The 20,957-nt window shown below is 37.9% G+C and overlaps 1 protein-coding gene and 1 long non-coding RNA gene across 5 annotated transcripts in view; both read left to right on the top strand.

The window, feature by feature from the left end:
• ebf2 (EBF transcription factor 2) overlaps window positions 1-14,410 on the top strand; it is a 48,744-nt gene extending 34,334 nt beyond the window's left edge. For both annotated transcript variants that reach the window (XM_067437698.1, XM_067437697.1), the window contains exons 8-16: window positions 1,170-1,311; window positions 1,474-1,604; window positions 1,707-1,833; window positions 5,959-6,047; window positions 7,401-7,466; window positions 10,454-10,631; window positions 11,993-12,163; window positions 12,323-12,484; window positions 14,143-14,410. In XM_067437698.1, the coding sequence (XP_067293799.1) occupies window positions 1,170-1,311; window positions 1,474-1,604; window positions 1,707-1,833; window positions 5,959-6,047; window positions 7,401-7,466; window positions 10,454-10,631; window positions 11,993-12,163; window positions 12,323-12,484; window positions 14,143-14,174 (1,098 nt within the window). In that variant the 3' untranslated portion in view covers window positions 14,175-14,410. The remainder of the gene's footprint in view (window positions 1-1,169; window positions 1,312-1,473; window positions 1,605-1,706; window positions 1,834-5,958; window positions 6,048-7,400; window positions 7,467-10,453; window positions 10,632-11,992; window positions 12,164-12,322; window positions 12,485-14,142) is intronic.
• Window positions 14,411-18,226: 3,816 nt separating this feature from the next.
• Window positions 18,227-20,061, top strand: LOC137071720 (uncharacterized). 3 transcript variants are annotated; one of them, XR_010904477.1, is made up of 4 exons: window positions 18,241-18,316; window positions 18,417-18,470; window positions 18,721-18,817; window positions 19,844-20,061. It is a non-coding gene; the product is annotated as an uncharacterized lncRNA (long non-coding RNA). The 3 variants fall into 3 exon arrangements; XR_010904476.1 differs by having other exon boundaries at window positions 18,227-18,470; XR_010904475.1 differs by lacking the exon at window positions 18,417-18,470 and having other exon boundaries at window positions 18,250-18,316.
• The last annotated feature ends 896 nt before the right edge of the window (window positions 20,062-20,957 follow it).

The raw sequence follows: 20,957 nt of genomic DNA, 5'->3' as shown, positions 1-20,957 counted from the left end.
CAAAGTCCTGAACTAGGAGTGGATGATTATTTTTTTAATTTATCTTTGTTATTAAAAATAAATAATAAAAACAGTAGTCTTCACGTAAATTAAAGAGCACCGAGTGATTTTCTCTTGTTCTTCTGTTGTTTGACAGACAGCGGCAGGTTTACTGTATTAGCCGCCTGTCACTTTAAGAGCTAATGCGCAGATCCTATTGGCATGCATTCGGCTTCTTTCAGATATCGCTCACTTAAAGCATAACCGTGTACCGTATAGTAAGTGTACTTACTATAGTAATAACAGGAAATTATGCATAATTACAAGTAGCTAACTAACCCTAAACCAAACAATGATCATAACTCTAGTAAGTACATAATCAATATTACTCAGTACTTATTTGAGTAAGTGCAATGTAACTTTTAAATAAAGGGTTACACTTTATTTTAAGGTGTCATTGTTACAGTGTAATTATATATTGAAGTACTGAGTAATATTAAGAAACTACATGTACTTACTATAGAGAAAGTAGGATGTGGTTAGGGTTAGTTGCATGTAATTATGCAAATTTATACTTGTAACGTGTAACAATAACACTAAAAAAGGTTATTTATTAATATTTTTATTAATAAAAAATCATAATTATTATTTTATATTAATTTGATCAATGCTGCCTATGAAAACTCTGAAATTCTGATAAATTTCACAAATAATTACAAAGAATTGGCAAGTAAGATCCTATTGGCATGCATTCGGCTTCTTTCTGATATCGCTTACTTAAAGCATAACCGACTGAATCAAGACAGCCATTTTGACATAACTGTGTGTGTTGACAGTTTTAAGTATGTAACAAGAAACTAAACAGAATTGAAGGGATTACACGCTTTCAGAGCGGCGACTTGTGCGCATGTTTCGGTGTATGTCAGAAAGCGCAAGACTGAAGGGAGTTGTTTTAACTCTTTTTAACATCAAGCAAGTCACATAAGTAACAGTCATGTGCCCAGTCTATTCTCTGTTATATGCCGACCTAAAACGTGCACTTTTCACAATGTTGAAGCAGCCTATTCAAATCATTCAGACATTGCGTGCCGTTGCAATATGCATATTGGAATATGTACATTTGCGATATTTCGATAATTTCGATATATTGCACAGCCCTATCAATATGTCTGTCTTTGTTTTCCAAACAGGTGGTTCTGTCCACCACGGTCAACGTAGATGGTCCTGTACTAGCCATTTCTGATAATATGTTTGTGCACAACAACTCCAAACACGGACGCCGCTCTCGCAGAATGGATTCAAACGAGGCGGTGGAGACTAGCATGGAATACGGTGAGATTTAGAGGAAAGACCATTGAGAAAAAGTTTTTAATCAAGAAATCAGGAAGGAAGCTCTAAATGTACTTACACTGTTGCAAGAGAGAGTATCTGGTCACTTAGGACTTACTGGGGGACATTTATTAGACTATGCGTAATCATTTCTCTCCACTACAGCTACTCCCTGTATTAAAGCCATCAGCCCTAGTGAGGGTTGGACTACAGGCGGGGCTATGGTCATTGTGATTGGGGAAAACTTCTTTGACGGTCTGCAAGTGGTGTTCGGGAGCATGCTAGTGTGGAGCGAGGTATATATATGTATATATGTGTGTGTATCGCAAACTTTGACTTCTAATGAGGAATGAGTACCAAGAATCTGTACCAAAAGTTGTCTGTCATTATTCGTGCAGTTAATCACTCCTCACGCGATCCGAGTTCAAACTCCTCCTCGACACATTCCAGGGGTTGTAGAAGTTACGCTGTCTTACAAATCGAAGCAGTTCTGTAAAGGAGCTCCAGGGCGCTTCATTTATACAGGTAAATACATACCCTAGACACACTGTAAAAAAAATTATATGTTTAATAAGTTATGACAACATGTGTTTTTACATTGTTTTAACTCACCAAAATAAGTTTTAAAAAAAGTTATACAAGATGTAACTCATTTTTTAAAGTCAGTTTAACCAGGGTATTCTCACAAAAATGCGTATAAATAGTACGAGTGTGCAATGTCGTGGAATGTATACACCAAAACTCATTTTGGCGTGTCTATGGCACGCTGTTTTTCGCGTGCATATGATACGCATTTTATGGCGTATTATTCATACGAACCCCCCACCCCACCACCTTAAACCTACCCAAGCACGTGTCATATATACGCCATAAAGTGCGTATCATATGCACGCGAAAAACAGCGTATCATATGCACGCCAAAATGAGTTTTGGCGTATACATTCCACGACATTGCACACTCGTACTATTTATACGCATTTATGTGTGATCAGGTTGGTTTAACATAATCTAAGTTGAAATATCTTCAACTTAGATTATGGCTTTCCATAGGCTTTCCTGTAGCTCAAGCAGTAGAGCGTGGTGCTAGCAACGCCAAGGTCATGGGTTCAATTCCCAGGGAAAGCAAGAACTGACAATAATGTAAAAAATGTGTACATTGAATGCAATGTAAGTCGCTTTGGATAAAAGCGTCTGCCAAATGCATAAATGTAAATGTAAATATCTTAAACATCCAAGTCCATTATGCTTACAAATTTCAGGCTGTGACTTTTTTTTTTTTAGAGTGATCCACACTCATGCAGAATCACTAATTGCAAGTGTATTGTGTTAAACAAGTGGTTCCCAACCCTGTTCCTGGAACTATTCCCTACACTCTTAAAAATAAAGGTTCTTTAATGGTTCTTTGTAGTGCAAAAGGTTCTTTAGACTATAAAATGGTTAGAAAAAAAATTGTTCTTTAAAGAACCTTTCACAAAACGCTTCTTTAGGGAACCAAAAATGGTTCTTCTCTGGCATCACCGTGAAAACCCATTTTTGGTTCTTACGGGCATCTTTATTTTTAAGGGTGTATGTTAAACCACTAATACAGAGAATGAAAATGATTGAGCGAATTATGACCATTGAGTGTACATTGGCTGTACCCCTGTTATTGTGGTGCAGTTTAAATGAGCGTATTCGATAACATCCTCCATGGTTTCGGACACCACTACAAATGGCTGCCCCCCTTAAAGGGTTAGTTCACCCAAAAATGAAAATTCTGTCATTAATTACTCACCCTCATGTCGTTTGACACTCGTAAGACCTTCGGAACACAAATGAAGATATTTTTGTTGAAATCTGATGGCTCCGAAAGGCCTTCGTTGACACCAATGTCATTTCCTCTCTCAAGACCCATAAAGGCACTAAAGACATCAATACAAAGCCCATCTCACTAAAGTAGCTCTAAAATCGACGAGAATAGTTTCTGTGCGCAAAAGAAAACTATAGCGATGGGCCGATTTCAAAAGAAAGCTTCGAACTGTTATGAATCAGTGTATCGATTCAGGATTCAGATTCAATCACGTGTCTTTGGCGATCCGAATCATGAATCAATACACCGATTCATAACTGTTCGAAATATTGTTTTGAAACCGGCCCATCACTATTTGTCTTTATTTAGTTTTTTTGCACACAAAAACTATTCTCGTCACTTCATAAAATTATTCTAGAGCCACTGTAGTGAGATGGACGTTGTAACGATGTCTTTACTGCCTTTTATGGGTCTTGAGAGAGGAAACGACATTGGTGTCAATGAAGGCCTTTCTGAGCCATCGTATTTCAACACTAATATCTTCATTTGTGTTCCAAAGATGAACCGAGGTCATTAATAATGAAGTTATTAATGACAGAACTTTGATTTTTAGGTGAACCAACCCTTTAAATAATACCCTATGTGGGGGGCATAGATTTCGGATTCAGCCTACTAATGAGCCGATGACCTGAATAAGGTACACTTACTTATAGGGTGACATACAAGTTCTGTGTTCCAATTCAGCTACTTATATAATGCCGAAAAATGTAAGTTATATTTTTATAAAGAAAAAGTACTTTTGAATGTGTATCAGAAGAGTAGGCAAGCTTTGGGGCATAATACTTCATCATAATTGTGTCTTTATTGGACCACTCTGTCTCTTAGTCACATGCATCCTGTCACCTTTTTAACTGCCTTGTCAATCATCTTGTTAAAGTTAAAATCCCCCACATTCAATTGAATCTAATTTGCTATTGAATCACATTGATCTGCCAGTCGTGGGTCTTTCATGTTGAGACCTCTCCTCATGTGTTTGCATAATGATGCATTTAAAAGTTAATGTACCTTTATACAAGTTAAAAATGTAAAATATAATGTGGATAACATTAAATAAATATATTTTCGTCAGGTTAAGCCGGGTGCACACTGTGCGATTTTGGCCACGATTTGGCCGTCTGGGACAAATTTAGCAAATCCTAAAAGATTCCTCTGATCCTAGGCTAAAATCTGACGTCTTTGGTCGTTAGTTTGACATGTTCACCGGCCGCCGATTAATGAGCGCTGCGATCAAATTTTACCTCAGACGAAATTCTGGCAGTGTCAGAAGATTTGGCACAGAATCCTGCAGTGTGACTTCTCCTAAAGCCGGGTGCCCACTGTGCGATTTTGGCCATGATTTGGCCGTCTGGGACAAATTTAGCAAATCCTAAAAGATTCCTCTGATCCTAGGCTAAAATCTGACGTCTTTGGTCGTTAGTTTGACATGTTCACCGGCAGCCGATTAATGAGCGTTGCGATCAAATTTTACCTCAGACGAAATTCTGGCAGTGTCAGAAGATTTGGCACACAATCCTGCAGTGTGACTTCTCCTACGACGACCATCAAATATCTCCGTTTTTTAAGACAAACTATGACCAAAACGAGTGCTAGAGATTTCTTTGTAGCCACCATTTCAGTCCCGCGTGTAATGCAGCTCACTGTCACCGAACGCGTCATTCATTGATGATATGAACTCCGGGTGAGTTTTCTTGCGCGCGTCCGTTTTTAGCGCGCCTTCACTATCGTGCAGTCTGACATTAATGTCAACTGAGATCTTACAGTGTGACATGGCGATCATGTTCGTACAGTCTGACAAGGGACATTCGCAAAGGATTTTGAAAAATCGCACAGTGTGCAGGACCCATTAGATGCTGACTATTAATCCCTCAAACCCCTTTATCTAAACGTACGTCTCTACTTAACCGTTGGACTCGCACAACCGCCACAATTTCTTTTCAATCCATGTTTGTAGTTCTAAACAAATCCTATACAAATATATGGATACAGGGAAAATGTGCAGTGTTGGGGGTCAAGGAACAGGGTTAGGAACCACTGTGTTAAACTACTTTCTTTCAGTGTTTTGAAGTGCAGAGATAAATAAAAGTCATTTGTTGATTGACTTCCTCAAGAGTAGATCTTTTGCACTTTACAAATACATTGCCAGGTTTATTTGAGTGACCCAACATGTCATCTTCTGGCTTAACCAATAAAAGTTTTGTTTAAAAACTAATTGTTTGGCTGGACATTGGAGTGTTTAGGAAGCCTGTTTGGAAACAATCGTGGTAAGACTATTTCGACAGTCCACTTTAGTCATTCTACTAACTATAAGTAACTTTGCAACTACATGTCAACTAGCAGTCATTAGAGTATTAGTAGACTGTCTGCTTAATATCTAAAAACACTTTATTTTCAGGTTTCACAAAAGACATTATTGACTATAAGTAACTTTGAGTTAACTTATACTAACCCTAACCTAACAGTCTACTAATAGTCTACTGAAAGTTAGCTAACATGTAGTTGCAAAGTTACTTATAGTTGGTGGAATTTCTAAAGTTGACCATTGAAATAAAAAGTAATTTCAATCATTTGCCATTCTGATTGGTTCCACTAGTGAGAAAGAAATTACATACTTCACCTTTCACATATTTTGTTGACAAGTGATAATATCACTTAGGACAAGAGTGGTTATGGATTCATATATAAATCCCTTACCTGATTCCTTTTCATTAACTTCATGCAATGGGATTTATTCACATATAGGAATATGTGGAGGTGTATTTTAAAGTAAATAATGGATTCTCACTAAGTATGGTTATCTTTAGCGCTGAATGAGCCAACTATTGACTACGGCTTCCAGAGACTTCAAAAGCTGATCCCTCGCCATCCTGGTGACCCCGACAAATTGGCAAAGGTTAGTAAATACTGATGTACATATATAACTTATACACATACACTCAACTAAAGGATTATTAGGACCACCATACTAATACTGTGTTTGACCCCCTTTCGCCTTCAGAACTGCCTTAATTCTACGTGGCATTGATTCAACAAGGTGTTGAAAGCATTCTTTAGAAATGTTGGCCCATATTGATAGGATCGCATCTTGCAGTTGATGGAGATTTGTGGGATGCACATCCAGGGCACGAAGCTCCCGTTCCACCACATCCCAAAGATGCTCTATTGGGTTGAGATCTGGGGACTGTGGGGCCATTTTAGTACAGTGAACTCATTGTCATGTTCAAGAAAACAATTTGAAATGATTCAAGCTTTGTGACATGGTGCATTATCCTGCTGGAAGTAGCCATCAGAGGATGGGTACACGGTGGTCATAAAGGGATGGACATGGTCAGAAACATTGCTCAGGTAGACCGTGGCATTTAAACAATGCCCAATTGGCACTAAGGGGCCTAAAGTGTGCCAAGAAAACATCCCCCACACCATTACACCACCACCACCAGCCTGCACAGTGGTAACAAGGCATGATGGATCCATGTTCTCATTCTGTTTACGCCAAATTCTGACTCTACCATCTGAATGTCTCAAAAGAAATCGAGACTCATCAGACCAGGCAACATTTTTCCAGTCTTCAACTGTCTAATTTTGGTGAGCTTGTGCAAATTGTAGCCTCTTTTTCCTATTTGTGGTGGAGATGAGTGGTACCCGGTGGGGTCTTCTGCTGTTGTAGCCCATCCGCCTCAAGGTTATGTGTGTTGTGGCTTCACAAATGCTTTGCTGGATACCTCGGTTGTAACGAGTGGTTATTTCAGTCAAAGTTGCTCTTCTATCAGCTTGAATCAGTCAGCCCATTCTCCTCTGACCTCGAGCATCAGCAAGGCATTTTCGCCGACAGGACTGCTGCATACTGGATGTTTTTCCCTTTTCACACCATTCTTTGTAAATCCTAGAAATGGTTGTGCGTGAAAATCCCAGTAACTGAGCAGATTGTGAAATACTCAGACCGGCCCGTCTGGCACCAACAACCATGCCACACTCAAAATTGCTTAAATCACCTTTCTTTCCCATTCTGACATTCAGTTTGGTGATTGTCTTGACCAGGACCACACCCCTAAATGCACTGAAGTAAGTGCCATGTGATTGGTTGATTAGATAATTCTATTAATGAGAAATTAAACAGGTGTTCCTAATAATCCTTTAGGTGAGTGTTTATATACATATATAACACAAACACATGCGTACATACAAACAGACCCACAGATATGTCATATTCATCTACTCTCTCTGGAACTGATTTTCTATATTTTAGGAAATGTTACTTAAAAGAGCAGCAGACGTTGTTGAATCACTCTATGGAAATACCAACAGCAATCAGGTAACCACTGAAATGCAGTAAATATATGTGCAGTACATATATGTGGCATGGGAAGCAAATACTGAGTATTTTGAAGACATACATTGGAGTCCAAATGCCTGAGATCATGAGTGAATGAATGTGTCTGTTTCATTTTTAAATTATATTATCAGCGGAACAATTTGGGTAAAAATGGAAATAAAAAATTTCAGAGATCCATCCATATGGTAAGATCCATACTATCCAGCATGATTTTAAAATGTTCCATTCCACGACTTCAGTGGAAGTAAGGAAAGTTTTGAATCGCAGATTTTCAATGTGGTCGCAGGATTTTGTAATATTGAAAATAATGTACGCATAATACAGCTAGAAGAAATGCATGTTCATAGCTACAAACTCATGCTCTTACAAAATGAGGAAAAACACTGGCACACAGCTAAGCTAACTTGTCCAATTTACTCACTCAATGCGTAACTTTTGTCAGATCAAACACATCATGTTCCCTTTCATTCAGTCACTTCGTGTAACATCAGTGACTGACGAATGGGGGTTTCGCCTAGAAGACTATCATCTTTGAGATCTAGAAAATGCCTAATGGCAGTGCCAATGAAATGGGAATGCGGAATTTGCCTAGCGTAACTCCGCCCCACAACTTGGGTATATAAGGAAGTACGCTGTCATGGTTGCATTATGTTTCTACTTCAGAGCCAAGAGTTTGTCATCTCTTCACTCCTCAAGCCTAACTGAAGTATATTATCAGCTTCTTCGAGACAAACAGCTTTCCAGTCTGTGTTGGTGAACGCATACGTCCTGCCTGCTGATCTGTGCAGTGGTCTGCATCCAGCTGGTGCGTGTTCCCTGGGAGCTTCGGCATCGTGCTGCAAGGCTTCCTCTCACTAAGAGAGCTCACACGTGGCATGTCTTTTTCAAGATGTCTTACCCATGTACTTCTGGGTGCAGTTGGTCTCTGCCATCCTCTGATGGGCACAATCACTCCCTGACGTGTTTAGGCTTTTAGCATGCTCAGGCAGTGCTTGTGGATGAGTCATGTTCCCACTGCGCCCATCTTGGTGCTGTGTCGAGACTCAATGACCTCCATCCTGGAGCGAGAGTACCCACTTTGGCTGGTGGCCAGGGTGACCAGAGGGTGACGATGTGGAATAAATCGCCAACGCTGATGTCTCGGCCCACACCCCGCCCTAGCGCACCACTCCCGCCGTGTGTCCAGGCGATGACATCGGGGCTGGCTCCTGCTGTCCCGACTGGTTTGTTTGGTGCCATGGAGGATAAGGAGATGACGATCACCGGATCACAAGGTGGGCTGGAGTCCTCTGAGGATGATGATTCGGCTGTGCTGCCGCCTTCGGGTGTGCCAGCATTGGTCGAGTTGGACTCAGAGTTGACAGTCATGCTTTCCCGGGTAGCCGAGAGTCTCGGGTTGGAGTGGGACCCTCCGCCCCAGCCTGAGCGCTTGTTCCTGGACGACTGGTTTTTGGGGGCGCCGAATTCTGACACCCGTCAGGCCAAGCCCTGAATACCTTTTTTCCTGGAGGTGCATGAGGAGGTCACGCGGACCTGGAAGTCCCCGTTGTCGTCCCATGACCATTCAGCCACCTCCTCTGCCTTCTCTGCCCTCGATTGGACCACGTCCAAAGGGTACACTGGGGTTCCCCCGGTTGAATGCTCTGTTGCGATGCAACTTTTTCTGCAGAACGCTTCAACATGGCGTGGCGCACCAAAGCACCCCTCCAAATCCTGTAGATTCACATCAACCTTGGTGTCGAAGACCTACAGAGCTACGGGGCAGGCTGCTGCCTCTTTGCATGCCATCCCTATCCTTCAGGCCTACCAGGCCAGGATGCTGTGTGACATGCACAAGGGTAGAGTAGATGCAGGGCTCATGCGAACAGTTCAGGGATGGACTGTTCTTTTCAGGAGATGGCAGCAGGGCCACTCCTTCTATCGGTGGAGAATCTTTTGTTCAGCTGCTGGCCCCCAGGTCAGCAGCACCCTAATGTGGTTAAAGAAAGAACTGACATACCCATCCCTGAGCTTCCAGAGACCGGTGACGGCATTGTGCGCCGCCCCCGGGCCACACCACTCTCGTCCCTCTCTGATGCCAGCCTCCTTCCCTGGTCTCCACTGTCAGGATGAAGCGGCTGACAGTTCCCCCGCAACGGGATGCTACACCTCCCATGTGACGCTCCCAGCCTCTGGGCCAGTCACGCTGCCTCGCTGCCCCACCTGGGGTATGTCTGTGGTCCTAATGACCCTGCTGGTGCAGTTCCTGGGAGCCTGGCTTGAGATTCCCAGACTGTCCCGCTGGGTCGCGAAGACCATGTGGCTCGGATATGTGATTCAGTTTGCTCAGGCTCCTCCTCGCTTCTAATCACATTTTTTGGCGGAAAATGACGTCATAGTGTTATATAAAGTGCTTGGCCCCTAATGATGCAAACTTCATCAAATGTGAGACAAGTTCAAATTCTGCTGTAAAGCAGCTGTAAGATAATAGTTTGGCTCAATTAGTTTCAATAACTGTGTAAAGTTCAGTCATTACGAAACAAGTTCAATTCAGCTATTTTCCACTAACTTGATCCATTCCTATAATTCCTTAGTGAAGAGAGATTGATTTACTTCCTTAGAATATGCTGTGTTGCAAGGCTGTGTTGGTCCTGATTTCAAGTGCTGCTTCTCTGCTGAGCAATCCTTATTTTTAAAGATCTTTGTGCCAGGTTTTTTATCCAAAAAAATCAAATATTTCATGTTTATTTGATCTGATGAAAATCCTTTTCAGGTCAATAAATTGGAACGGTTGGCAGTGTGCCAGTGTTTTGTTTTTCATTTGTCTCAGATGTTGGGCCACACTGTATGTGTTGAGTAGTTGTAATCTGAATTGATTTGTCTGTCTTCTGTTCATATGTAGAGAAATGAAGTGATCTCACCTTATAGGTTTTCCTGTTGTGTATTGCCGTGAATTAAAACCTTTCTTTGATATTCTGTTGTTGCAGGACATGTTGCTGAAACGGGCTGCAGACATAGCCGAGGCCCTATACAGCGTGCCACGACCTCACAGTCAGCTGCAGGCCATGCCCAGTTCCCCTGTCCATGGCAGTGTCATGGGCCTCAGCTCTTATCCCACCCAGCTGGGCGTGAGCATCGGAGAACCTGGGCAAAACAGTAGCCAAGGTTAGAAAACCCGAAAGACTAAGATTCAGTTTTATTCATTTTTATAGATGAACTGCATGTCAATAAACCTAATCTCAGTTTCTTCGAAAAACACCCAGTAGGATTTGTCCATATGCCTTTTCATTATCGCAAAAAATAAGCTCAGTGATCAACCAAAGTTTATTATGCTTGCATTTAGATAATTTTAACAAATGAACACAACTTTTATGAATTTTGAATACAACCAGAAAAAAAAACTAAACAAGCTACACCGTAGCTTTGACATCATCCCCACAATTTCAGTCTTTATTTAGCCCTTGCATGGTGGTCATAAATGGTGCTTTTTTTTTTTTTTTGGTTACACTTTATTCTGCAACACTAAATTACAGTGTCCCTGTTACACATTTTACATATAGTTACTATAGTAATAACAGTAAATTATGCTTAGTTACATGCAACTAATCCTCAACCAAACCAACCCCTAACTCTAATTATATAGTAAGTACTTGTGGTTAATTATTATTACTCAGTACTTAATTTTATAATTTCACTAAAACAAGGACACCTTAAAATAAAGTGAAAACCTTACAGTGTAATTATGCAAATAACTACTGAGTAATAATAATGAACTACATTTTTTTACTATAGGGATAGGATTAAAAAGGATACTGTAAAATAAAGTGGTACCTTATGTATTTCAATGAAATGAATGCACTATATTTCAGTTGCATAATGTTGTATCTAACGTTTTGTATTTTTAGGGGATTTTATGGTATTATACTCTAATTCATTAGAGAACAGAATAGTTAACAATCCTTTTAAAGATGACACTTGGCAGAATATTGCTGAAGTGAAAAAAACTTTGTAAACATTTTAAGTGAATTTAAAAAAGAAGTTACTAAAAATTCACAAAACTACTATTTTAAATTTTTATATGAAATAAATATTTTCCAAAAACATGTTTCACTCCAAACAGTGAGGAAATCAAAGCCATAAATCTAAAGTTGTGTTGCAAATTTGTGGTTGATATCGTAAAAAGTCAACTTTCAGTAAAATGTTGTTTAGGTGCAGTACTAAATGGTTCCACTAAATGAAATTTGCTTCCCATTCAATTCCAAAGTGGTAATTTTTGACCATAAAAAACAAGTCTGACTTTTTTTCCCAGGACCATTTGACCTTCACGTCCATATATTTATTGTGTGTGTTCACATACAGAGTGCCAAAACCTTTACCAAGTTTCCGTGCTATTCCGATGTATTAAAATATTATAAAAAGAAAAGATTAAAATAATGTAAATTACCATACAGCACTTTGCGAGAGGTTGTTTATTGTTTGTTGACTGATTGAGTAAAGTATTGTGATTTCTCTCACTTTTATTCAAGGATATACTCGCAGTCTGTCACCACGTGGCTACCCATCAGCATCGACCCCTCAGCAGTCAGGTTATGGATCCAATGGGGGCATGAGTTACGGGGCAGTGCCCATGAGTAGCCTGGGTGTTTCAGGCTCACCTGGCTTTAACAGCGCCTCCCCAAACAGCTCTCCTTATGCCAGTGAGTTTCCCTTTTGAAAAGAAGTCTTGAAAGAACTCTTCTGCTCCCTTTTCACCTTTTTTATGAATAGGATTTATCGTTTTAATAATCCTTCTGCTGGAAATTAGAATTTAGACATTCAGATAAAATGTTGGTTTAATCGAAGCACCTTTTTTTCAGTCATGCCATCCAGCCCCACTGTACCAGGCTCCAGTTCCTCATCCTCCCTCTTGCCCTTCTCATCTTTCCCGTCCTCTACCAAACAAAAAAGTGCCTTTGCTCCAGTCCTGAGACCACAGGGTTCACCGTCACCTGTTTGCCAATCTTCAGGAGGCTTTAGAGGTATAACTTCTGTTATGAAACCAAATTAACAGATCTGCTTTTTAATATCTGCTTTTTTCTCCTTTATAGTGGAACTCTAAGCAAAAAAAAATTCTTTTCAAAACAAATCTTTGAAAGATTATTAGGGGAACCAGGGCCAGATTTACTTTGTATTGTGACATAGGTTTAATACATTTTAGGGCACCAAATGAAGTTTTTGACCAGTAAATGTTTTTTTTTTCTTCATCATTACAATGACCGCAGTAACCCAGCATACAACCTTTGGTTCCCAAAACATGTATTTGTAATGTTTGTTTTTGCTTAGCCAGGAAAGTTTACGTTACAGATTTTTTTTAGCTTTGCGGAATGTTCCCCTAACTTTCCTGTAACATTCCCTTAACCATCTATTTCCATTTAATACTTTTCATTGGTTGAATGTTTGCAAAACCCACAGACAGATGTAACAGGTGACCTGCTGGTTTCTGCTGACAGTGACGATATTTTACATTTTATTAATTTAGAAAGTAATTGTTTTACAGAGTTTTAGCATTAGAGTGAAATAATAATAATGAAAAGAAAAAAAAGGGACCCACTTTATATTAGGTGGCCTTAACTACTATGTACTAACATTGTAATTGATGATTTGAGACAATGCACTTATTGTGTACATACATGTTTTTACATTGTACTTACATTTTTAAAAATACCTGCATGTAATTACGTCTGTAATTATTTCTGTAGTTACATTTGTAATTACACAGTTGGCACTTCCCTTACACCTAACCCTAATCATAATGAAAAGAAAGAAAAAGATTTCTCCTTATTGTAATTGGTCCGCTCTGGATGTGTGAGCTTAGGCACTTGTCTTGAATGTCTCGGCATAAATCCGGTGGTGTGCTGAATTCTGTGACCTTAGTAGGCGCTGTAGTGAATAAATGCCGGAAATAACAGTAGCTGTAGTAACAGAAGAAAAGCTTCTGGAGTAAATCACCTTGCATGATTCGTTTAAATACTCTCCTCACATAGATTTTGCGTCTGAAAGGGAAACTCTTACAAATGCATATGCAATTTGGTCAGCCGGAAAAATAACTGTTCACACCTAGTGTTGTAGTACTCGAGATAAGACCATTTTAGCTGCGCCAGCCCACCTTCCATATTCAGCTTACGAAAAAAGCATAACTGCGTGATGTATGATGTCGGACAAAACATAAGCACTTTCAACTGCGGGAGGTGGGAGGAAGGTTACCTTTCTATTCAAAATGTTTCTTTTAAAATATAAATCTGAACATTATTTATGCATGTGTAATTTTACCAATTCAGATGCATCTTCTGTGCCCCCTCTGCCCTGCCTCGGTCTTGGTCTCAACCCCCCAAAGTCTTGGTCTCGGCTTAGGTGATCTTGACTACAACAAACACTACACCGCTTTTCAAGCGCTAATTTTTCACTGCACGTCTTTAGTAAATCCTGACAGTAGTTTTTAACGGCAAAAGAGGGTTTGCACTGGCACGAGCTATTAGTAAATCTAACCCTAAATGTCATGTAAGTTGTCAAAAGTAACCTATTTTATTATCTTGCTACCAGTATACAGGAGCTGGCATTGTTCATTGAATCATCTATTTGATATAGCTACATGTAACTTTCATACTGGAATACATTTTTTTTCTCTTTTCATTCCCAGCAATGACAGGCCTTGTGGTTCCTCCAATGTAGAGGACGAGTCTCTTCCAATCCTAAGCTTTACAGCCAGTGGCCAGAACTGGACCGACATCAGTGTTATCTCTTTCAAGCCACACGGAATAAAAAGGATACAGCTGTCCTGAAGAATCTTCAAGACAACAAGGACATTTTCAAAACTCACTTTTGGGAACCTTCTTAAGAGATATCCACTCTATGCACACTGTTTGCCTCTGATTGTGAAGGGATGGTGTTACTTTAAGGTTTTTCCACACACAAAATGCCAAAAGAGCTATAATCTGGGAGCATGAGACTGTTACTTTGGTCATGTTCTCAACAGACACACTGGCCAATAGACTCTCACTGCAGTAGATGCCAGTAAAAGGGATGCCAATTGTGTCCAAACACAGTTTTTTTATTTAAATATACTGATAGATGCACATCCCTAAACTGTAATTGTGCTTTTAAAAGTATATATATATCTGGATTTTCATTTAGAGAAACAGAACATTTTTATTTAGGTTTAGTTTTATGAACTGATGATTACCTCATATATTGACTTATTTAATGACAAAAAAAACTATATAAGTTATATTTTTAGGTTAAGTACTAATATAAGGAACCATAATTGTATTTGCTATTATTTGGTATTGTATTTGTTTTTCTGTAAACGTTTTTATATGTTGTCATTTTGCTATTGATATTAAAATAGTGACTGTAGATTTTTACATGTAAAAGTTTTGTTGTTAAATATATAGACGATATTTTAATTACTTTCCGACTTTTTTAACTTAACAGTAAGTTTTACTGATTCTGTTCACGAAAACAGCGCTAAAGGAGTCTTTGCTATTCTTAGATATGAAATTACTCCGATCGGACCGAGTTAAGATCAGACCTTGTTATTTATGAACATGTTTTCACATTTATATCCCTCCAAAATATTTCGGACATGCACTAAATACGTTTACTAATGGCATTTTTTCTCTCCCACATGACCAGTCATTTCCATCTATTTATTCCTTTTAGTAATCGTTAAATAGTTTATTTTTCAATATTTATGTTATTCCAAATAAACCAAAGGCAGGGCTGTAATTATGGATAATAATTACATTTTTAATTTTTTTGCTCCTTTTTAAATCATTTAATGTTGCTGCCTCTATTTCATTGATGCTGTTTTCCTCATTCCCCCCCCCCCCATTCTTCCTTTATTCCATTATTGGTAAAGTGGATCATTTTGACCACCAAATTAATGTTATGCATGAATAGCAAGAAATTGATATGTGTGCAGGTATGACTTAACATATACCCGAATGTATTTACAGCACACAGACAGTTTTCTCTGTGAATTTGATCAAATTATTTGAGATGAAGAATGTACGTTTGTAATGCTTTTTTTCTTCATTCTCATCAACAGTGAGTAAAAATGACATTTTGAATAAATACAGCCATTCTGTTCTTTCCTCACAGGATATGTTGAGTTCATCTCAGTAATTAGACTTTGACATGGCCAACAGCCTGTTTAAATGCATGTGTAAAATGCTTATATTTCTGCTGTGATACCTACTGAGCTGCTGATTTTTTTGGGACAAAGAGGGTTAAATGGGGGTAAAGGTTTGGGCCATGGATTTGGAGCGTAAAGCTTTTTTCTTATTTTTAGCTCAAGGCTGTTTGCTACACTTTTGACAAATCCTTTATTGCGGTACATTATAACTCTTCCAGATTCACGCCTCCTCTCGGAGTCCCCTGGGCGTCCATGGCAGATGGAATACACAGAAAGAGTCCCTTGTGTGTTTCTCCAAACATAACAGAACGTCTCTCTCACGCACAAACGCATTCAATACATTTTGGCCACATGTCCACTTTCACATAAATTTGTGGCGCATGTGCTTCTAGATGTTTTATATACTCATAAGCTTCTCAAATTGTGACATCAAAAAAACAGTCATTTATATGGGCTAAAACTGTTTAATTTTTTACTTGCCTATATATTTTACTGAAAAAAAAGGGTCACCATCATAATCGACTATCATTAGGGAATAGTGGGAATTCTGAAAGTATGACCATCATCAATTTTTTTGGAGGGTATCTCAGTTTTCTCATTCTTTTTTTGTGAATCAAACTGGCTTCCGCTGTCATCCGCTTCCATGGCCTATTTTTAACTATAAAACTGCTTGTTTTGCTGCTCTACTGCAAACTGGTATCTCTAATCTTATTTTAATGTATTGTCTATAAACACAAATATTTTAACATCAGCATTGAAATATGAGGTGCATGCAGTACAAAATGAAATGAATAATTATCATATAGGTAGTTAATGTGAAAATCCAAAACATAAGAAAAAAGGTATTGCATTCTCATGATATTAAGTCAAATCAAACACAAGCATAACCTACAACACACAGTACAGCTGTCAATTGCATGTCAATAAAACAAACACACACAATTTCATGTTTTATTCTGTCTTTCCATAGACATAATGATTTTTTTTTTTACTGTACAAGCTGTTTATTATATACCCCACCCCAAAATCTGCCCATCGCATAAAACTTTCTGCATTTGTACATTTTCAAAAAAAAGCTGTTTTCTTCATGGGGACCAAAAATATTTGTACATTGGGGATTTTGTATTGCCATTTTTGTGGGGGCATTTTCCCCCCATAATGTAGGTATTACCTAACACAAAGCTAGGAATTAAGATGTCAGAATAGAATATATATTACTTCAGACTATAGGGGGAAATGCACAATCTGAGGTGATTTAAAGAGTTCATGAACTGCAGAGCTGAATTTGGGTGAATGTATGTAACTGAAGTCTTAATTATGCTGAGACGGTTGCTGGTTGAATAACAGATTAAACTCATACAATCTGACAGATGGATCCCACACAATACCCAGCAATGGGGGGGTCCGCTAGCTAATTGTCTTGGAGTCTGTTGGGTCATCAATCACCCTGAGCTGTAAAGCGGCATTCAGTCTATGGCACTGATGTAAAAGCATGCTTGATGTCATGTAATATCATTAGCTATATGTTTAATTCACCATTCACAGATGAGAGCCGCAGTGACAAAAGGGGACGATGGCAGTTTGAAAGTGATTGTTGGTCTCATTTGGGTGGTTATAGGTTCAATAGCCACATTTGCGATAAGAAGTCTAAAAATAGCTGCCTAAAAGGACTCGCAAAAAGGATGAGGTGACTGTCTTCCCTTGTCAAAAAATCCTATTGGAATTTCACTTTGTCCTATAGGATCTTATTGGATTCTTATAATCTTATAGGACATTCTGATTTATTTTAATGGAATTTCACTTTATCCTATAGGATCTTAATGGATTCTTATAATCCTATAGGACATTCTGATTTATTTTAATGGAATTTCACTTTGTCCTATAGGATCTTATTGGATTCTTAGAATCCTATAGGACAATCTGATTTATTTTAATGGAATTTCACTTTGTCCTATAGGATCTTATTGGATTCTTAGAATCCTATAGGACAATCTGATTTATTTTAATGGAATTTTACTTTGTCCTATAGGATCTTATTGGATTCTTAGAATCCTATTGGACATTCTGATTTATTTTAATGGAATTTCACTTTGTCCTGTTGGATCTTATTGGATTCTTAGAATCTATAGGACATTCTGATTTATTTTAATGGAATTTCACTTTGTCCTGTTGGATCTTATTGGATTCTTAGAATCCTATTGGACATTCTGATTTATTTTAATGGAATTTCACTTTTCTATGAAAAAACACAGAGATTGGCTTAATATTGTTATATAACCAAAGCAAAGTGTTTGCATAGAAAAACAATCACACTTTCAAATTAAATAATTAGATTGCGTGTTCCTATAAAAATACAAAATACATTAATATAAAATATATATAGGCTATATCTCACTATCTAGTGCAGGGGTGGCATTTTGCACCTATGAATTGGTCATATATGACTAAATTAATTTTAAATTCATGATTTAATATCAATGAGATTTTTTATTTATGTAATGTTTTAAATCTAGATGGTTATTTATGTAAATGATGTGTGACTGTGGCGTTTTAATGCGCATGCGCTGGACATTCAAATCGCGTTCTTCAAACCACACTGGAGCAGAGTTGCCATGGAAACGGGGACTCGGAGTCAAACGAGCAGCACTTCCTCAGACGCTGTTTTCACTAGTTTCAGGTGAGTTTAGTCCCTAAAACCACACAAATAATGCACACAACTGTTCCTGACACCTTTCTTACGTTAACTGACAAAATTCTGTTGAATATTTACTTGATAGAAATGGTTTAGTGTCTTCGGGAAAAGTCAGCATCTCAACCGTTTTCACAAGAGGGTAACTAACTCTATCGATTTGATCTATTGAGCCCTTGTTTATGAGAACTTGAGCTTTTAAATAAATCTTTATGTGAAACTTAAATGTTTTGATAGTTTTGTTAAGGTTTTGCTGCTAATTTGTCAATGGTACGTATCAAAAATCTAAAAGTACACTGTAACATTGCTGTTCATCGATGATGTCAGTTACATGGAGCGCGAAAATTAGCTGCAAACTAAACAAATATTGTAAAAATGTTCTGCGATTTCAGGAGGGACAAAATAACCCATCTACAACAGAGGGGAAGATTCCAACATTTCTGGAGGAAACTGCTGCCAGAGCTGTAAGAAACGGGTGAACTGAGGAAGGTAATTTTATATCCATGTATTTCACATAATATTTGACATAATATCAGCATGATTTTAGTTATTTTCTTTAGCAAAATTATACATATTAAGAAGGCTTTGACATTCAAAACATTAGTGACACTGTATGAGCAATATTAAATTAACAAGTAAACCTAAAAACACAAACCCTGTTTATATTAAAACAGGTCACAAAACTATTGAGTTTTACTGGTATTATCTATAGTGGAGATGAGTGTGATGAGGTTCAGGTGTGAGTAATCAGTATTCGGGAGAGGGAGTGCGCTGTGATTGGCTGGTGTGAGAACCTGGCAGATTTATAACAAGTAGAAATTGAATTTAAATCTAAAATCGTGTTCTGTATTGTTAAAGAATTAGTTCACCCCAAAATTAAAATTTCCTGATAATTTCCATCGGTCATTTTCTAAAAAAAAAATAAAAAAAGCTTTTATATACCTTTTACCTGAAACGCATGACTTTGATGTTGTTTTCCCACTGCGTATTACGCCGGAAAGGTCAGTGCTGACCCAGTGCCGAAAAACTCCATCTCATGTTCTCCTCTAACTTTAAAATTGTCCGACATCGTTGTTTTACCTTTTATTTTTGTAAAGGGTGTTTGATTTAGTCTTTGCACGTTTGTTTTAACACTGGGATGGTACTTCCACATACATCACACTTAGACCTTTCCAACGTAATGACGCCACAAAGCCTTACATCATCAAAGTCGAGCATTTGAGGTTAAAAAGTATATACATGTTTATTTATTTTCTACTGAAGAATGAAAGACATGAACATCTTGGATGGCATTGGGGTGAGTAAAAGAATAGGAATTATCATTTTGGGGTGCACTAATCCTTTAATGTACATTCTTTCTGCTTTACTTTTGGAGCCATAATAATTTATGGGTTGTGAAAACACTGAATGAATAGACATCATTGCACTTGGACATTATTAAATGGCTACTCGATAGTAAAGTTAAGAATTCCAGCAAGCCGTGTGTTAATGTGGTGTTTATTCTTCTCATTTTAGCTCCTACATCCATTTGGGCTGAAGGTCAAGACAGAACCAAACCAAAGCTGGCCTGTAACCTGCCGGCCTATACGACAGACTTCACACTGACAGCTGCTGGCATGGATGCTGCATCACATGTTTCTGAACACTTTTCCACCTAGAATGTATTCGTCCCCCACCAGGAGACTTCATGTCTTCATCTATTGTGAGTGGATATCATTTTAAACATTATTTAAAAAAACACTAATTTCTTCTAATTTTTATTGTGTAGTATATGTATTTTTTCGTAAAAATAAAATAAAATTTTAGTAATGTCTTTAAGTAATAAAGTAATTAATTGTTAAGTAATGTTGTTATAATCCTGTTAATTTATGTACAGTATAAATTGCAAACGTATGCTTGGTTTGGGCACATGTTTGCAGCTTATAGACATTTTAGAGGAGGAAGATGCTGTGTATTTAAAGGTGCTTTAAGTCATTTTTATTTGTACAATGTTATTTTTGTATATAAATCATTATTACAGTGGAACAAATTGCTATTTTTTTATTTGTAAATTAGCAACTGAATTTTTTAACCATTGCACAGCACCACTTTATCACCAATAATTTAAAACTTTTTTTATGTCACATGAGAACACATGAAAGTTTATATTTTTGTTCAGATTATGTAATTTCTGTAATAAAGTTTGTATCATAGAATGGTAACTTCTTTCTGTTGTTATTATTTAGATGTTTGTTTTAACTTAATTACTTAAATGTACTTCAAGATAATTGAGTAAAACCATGGCTGCACTGTGGTAATACAACCACTTTATGGTACATGATCCATGTTTTTTAAAACCATGTTTACTGCAAAAACCATGGTTACTGCTGTCATGGTTACAATGGTTTTACTGTAGTATTACTACAATATAACTGTAGTAAAACCATGGTATTAAAACCATGGTTTTTAAAAATACCAGTTACTACAGTAATTCAAACTACAGTTTTACTATAGTATTACTACAATATAACTAGTAAAACCATGTTTTTTAAAAACCATGGTTTCGCACCAAAATACCACGGTTACTACAGTCATAGTTAAACTACAGTTTTACTATAGTAAAACCATAGTTCTTTTTCGTAAGGGAAGT

Source organism: Pseudorasbora parva, chromosome 3 (genome assembly GCF_024679245.1).
Source record: "Pseudorasbora parva isolate DD20220531a chromosome 3, ASM2467924v1, whole genome shotgun sequence".
Lineage (NCBI taxonomy): Eukaryota > Metazoa > Chordata > Actinopteri > Cypriniformes > Gobionidae > Pseudorasbora > Pseudorasbora parva.
Note: the sequence above shows the minus strand (reverse complement) of the source record. Positions and strands in the feature narration are given on the sequence as shown.